Source organism: Volvox carteri, assembly GCF_000143455.1.
Source record: "Volvox carteri f. nagariensis unplaced genomic scaffold VOLCAscaffold_59, whole genome shotgun sequence".
NCBI classification, from domain to species: domain Eukaryota; kingdom Viridiplantae; phylum Chlorophyta; class Chlorophyceae; order Chlamydomonadales; family Volvocaceae; genus Volvox; species Volvox carteri.
The window spans coordinates 83,621-84,926 of NW_003307602.1; the positions used below are offsets into that span (position 1 = coordinate 83,621).

Genomic DNA, 1,306 nt, shown 5'->3' on the forward strand with positions numbered 1-1,306 from the left:
CCGGATTTGGGCCAATTTTTAGGCTTTACACCGTCGAAAGGATTGAGTAACCCGATGCTTATCACCATTTGACTCCTCCTGCCGTTCGGTTGAAACCCAACCGAACCCAACCGAATTCAACAAACCCAACCAAAAACGCACCAGGCATCAATACAGCGCCCCCACAGTCCACCTCCACTGCTGTAGGAGGATGAGTTCTAAATCCCTCAATCGGCGCAATTCCCGCCTCAGCCTCCGCATCTGCTGACTCCGCATCTGCTGACTCCGCATCTGCTGACTCCGCATCTGCTGACTCCGCATCTGCTGACTCCGCATCTGCTGACTCCGCATCTGCTGACTCCGCATCTGCTGACTTCGCATCTGCTGACTCCGCATCTGCTGACTCCGCATCTGCTGACTCCGCATCTGCTGACTCCGCCGCCGCCACCATCACCGTCGTGGTGGCCCCCGCATGACCCATGGGTCGGACCTCCCGAATGAGCCCTCCCTGGAGCAAAACACTTTGCAAGCCCTCTAGGTAGTTCCCTGCCGCAACATCCAGGACTCGGCAGTTGGTCAGAAGCAGAGAGAACTCCTGTGGCGGACTGGACGCCGCTGCCGCCGGCTGCAAGGACATAGCGGGATCTGGTCCGCCGGTCGCCGCCGCGTCTACCGCTGCAGGTGTTGGGGGCATCTGTGAATCACTGTGGAGACGCGGCTTTTTAGGTGCAGGTGGGCTGGACCCGGAGGCGGCAGAGGGGAAGGAGTGCGCACGCAGACGCTGGAGAGCCCGCCTAGCCGCACAGGCGCGCGCAAAGGAGCTGAAACATAGTTCTTCTGGCATGATATTGGTGATGTCGTCGTTATCGGCACCTTTGGGCTGGTCACCTTCCGTTGAGGAGAACGGCAAAGTAGGCCATTCGTTCGGCAGCCGGAGCTGCAACATGACTCCGATAATAGCTGTTGTCTCCTGATTTAATAACGGAATGAACTTCTTATGAAAGGGCTCTTTTCTAAAAAGCAACTTGAGGAAATGCGTGAAATCGGTACGATTCTTGCGATTTGAGACGGGACATGAAATTAGACACCAGCTCCAGTACATGTCAAAGCCCCAAAGGAGGTGGCTATGAAAGCCTTGGAAATTGTGATTTCGGAAGAGGCAACGGAATACTGGACGAGGCTGTACATTCTTCTAGCCAGCGTGCAGCATCTCGTGGTCCTGCCAGCTTGTAATGATGCTTGGTCCCTATAGGGTACTGCGTCGTATGCTAACTAACTCAAGGAGTCAGAAGTCACAATTTGGTTGGTATTGAAGAATACCGTTTTT

At 55.0% G+C, this 1,306-nt stretch overlaps 1 protein-coding gene across 1 annotated transcript in view; it reads right to left on the bottom strand.

Moving 5' to 3' along the window:
* VOLCADRAFT_97225 (uncharacterized protein) overlaps positions 1–1,306 on the bottom strand; it is a gene marked incomplete at both ends in the record, with an annotated part of 6,352 nt that overhangs the window by 4,234 nt on the left and 812 nt on the right. The window contains one exon of the mRNA XM_002956248.1: positions 142–604. Within this exon, the coding sequence (XP_002956294.1) occupies positions 142–604 (463 nt within the window). The remainder of the gene's footprint in view (positions 1–141; positions 605–1,306) is intronic.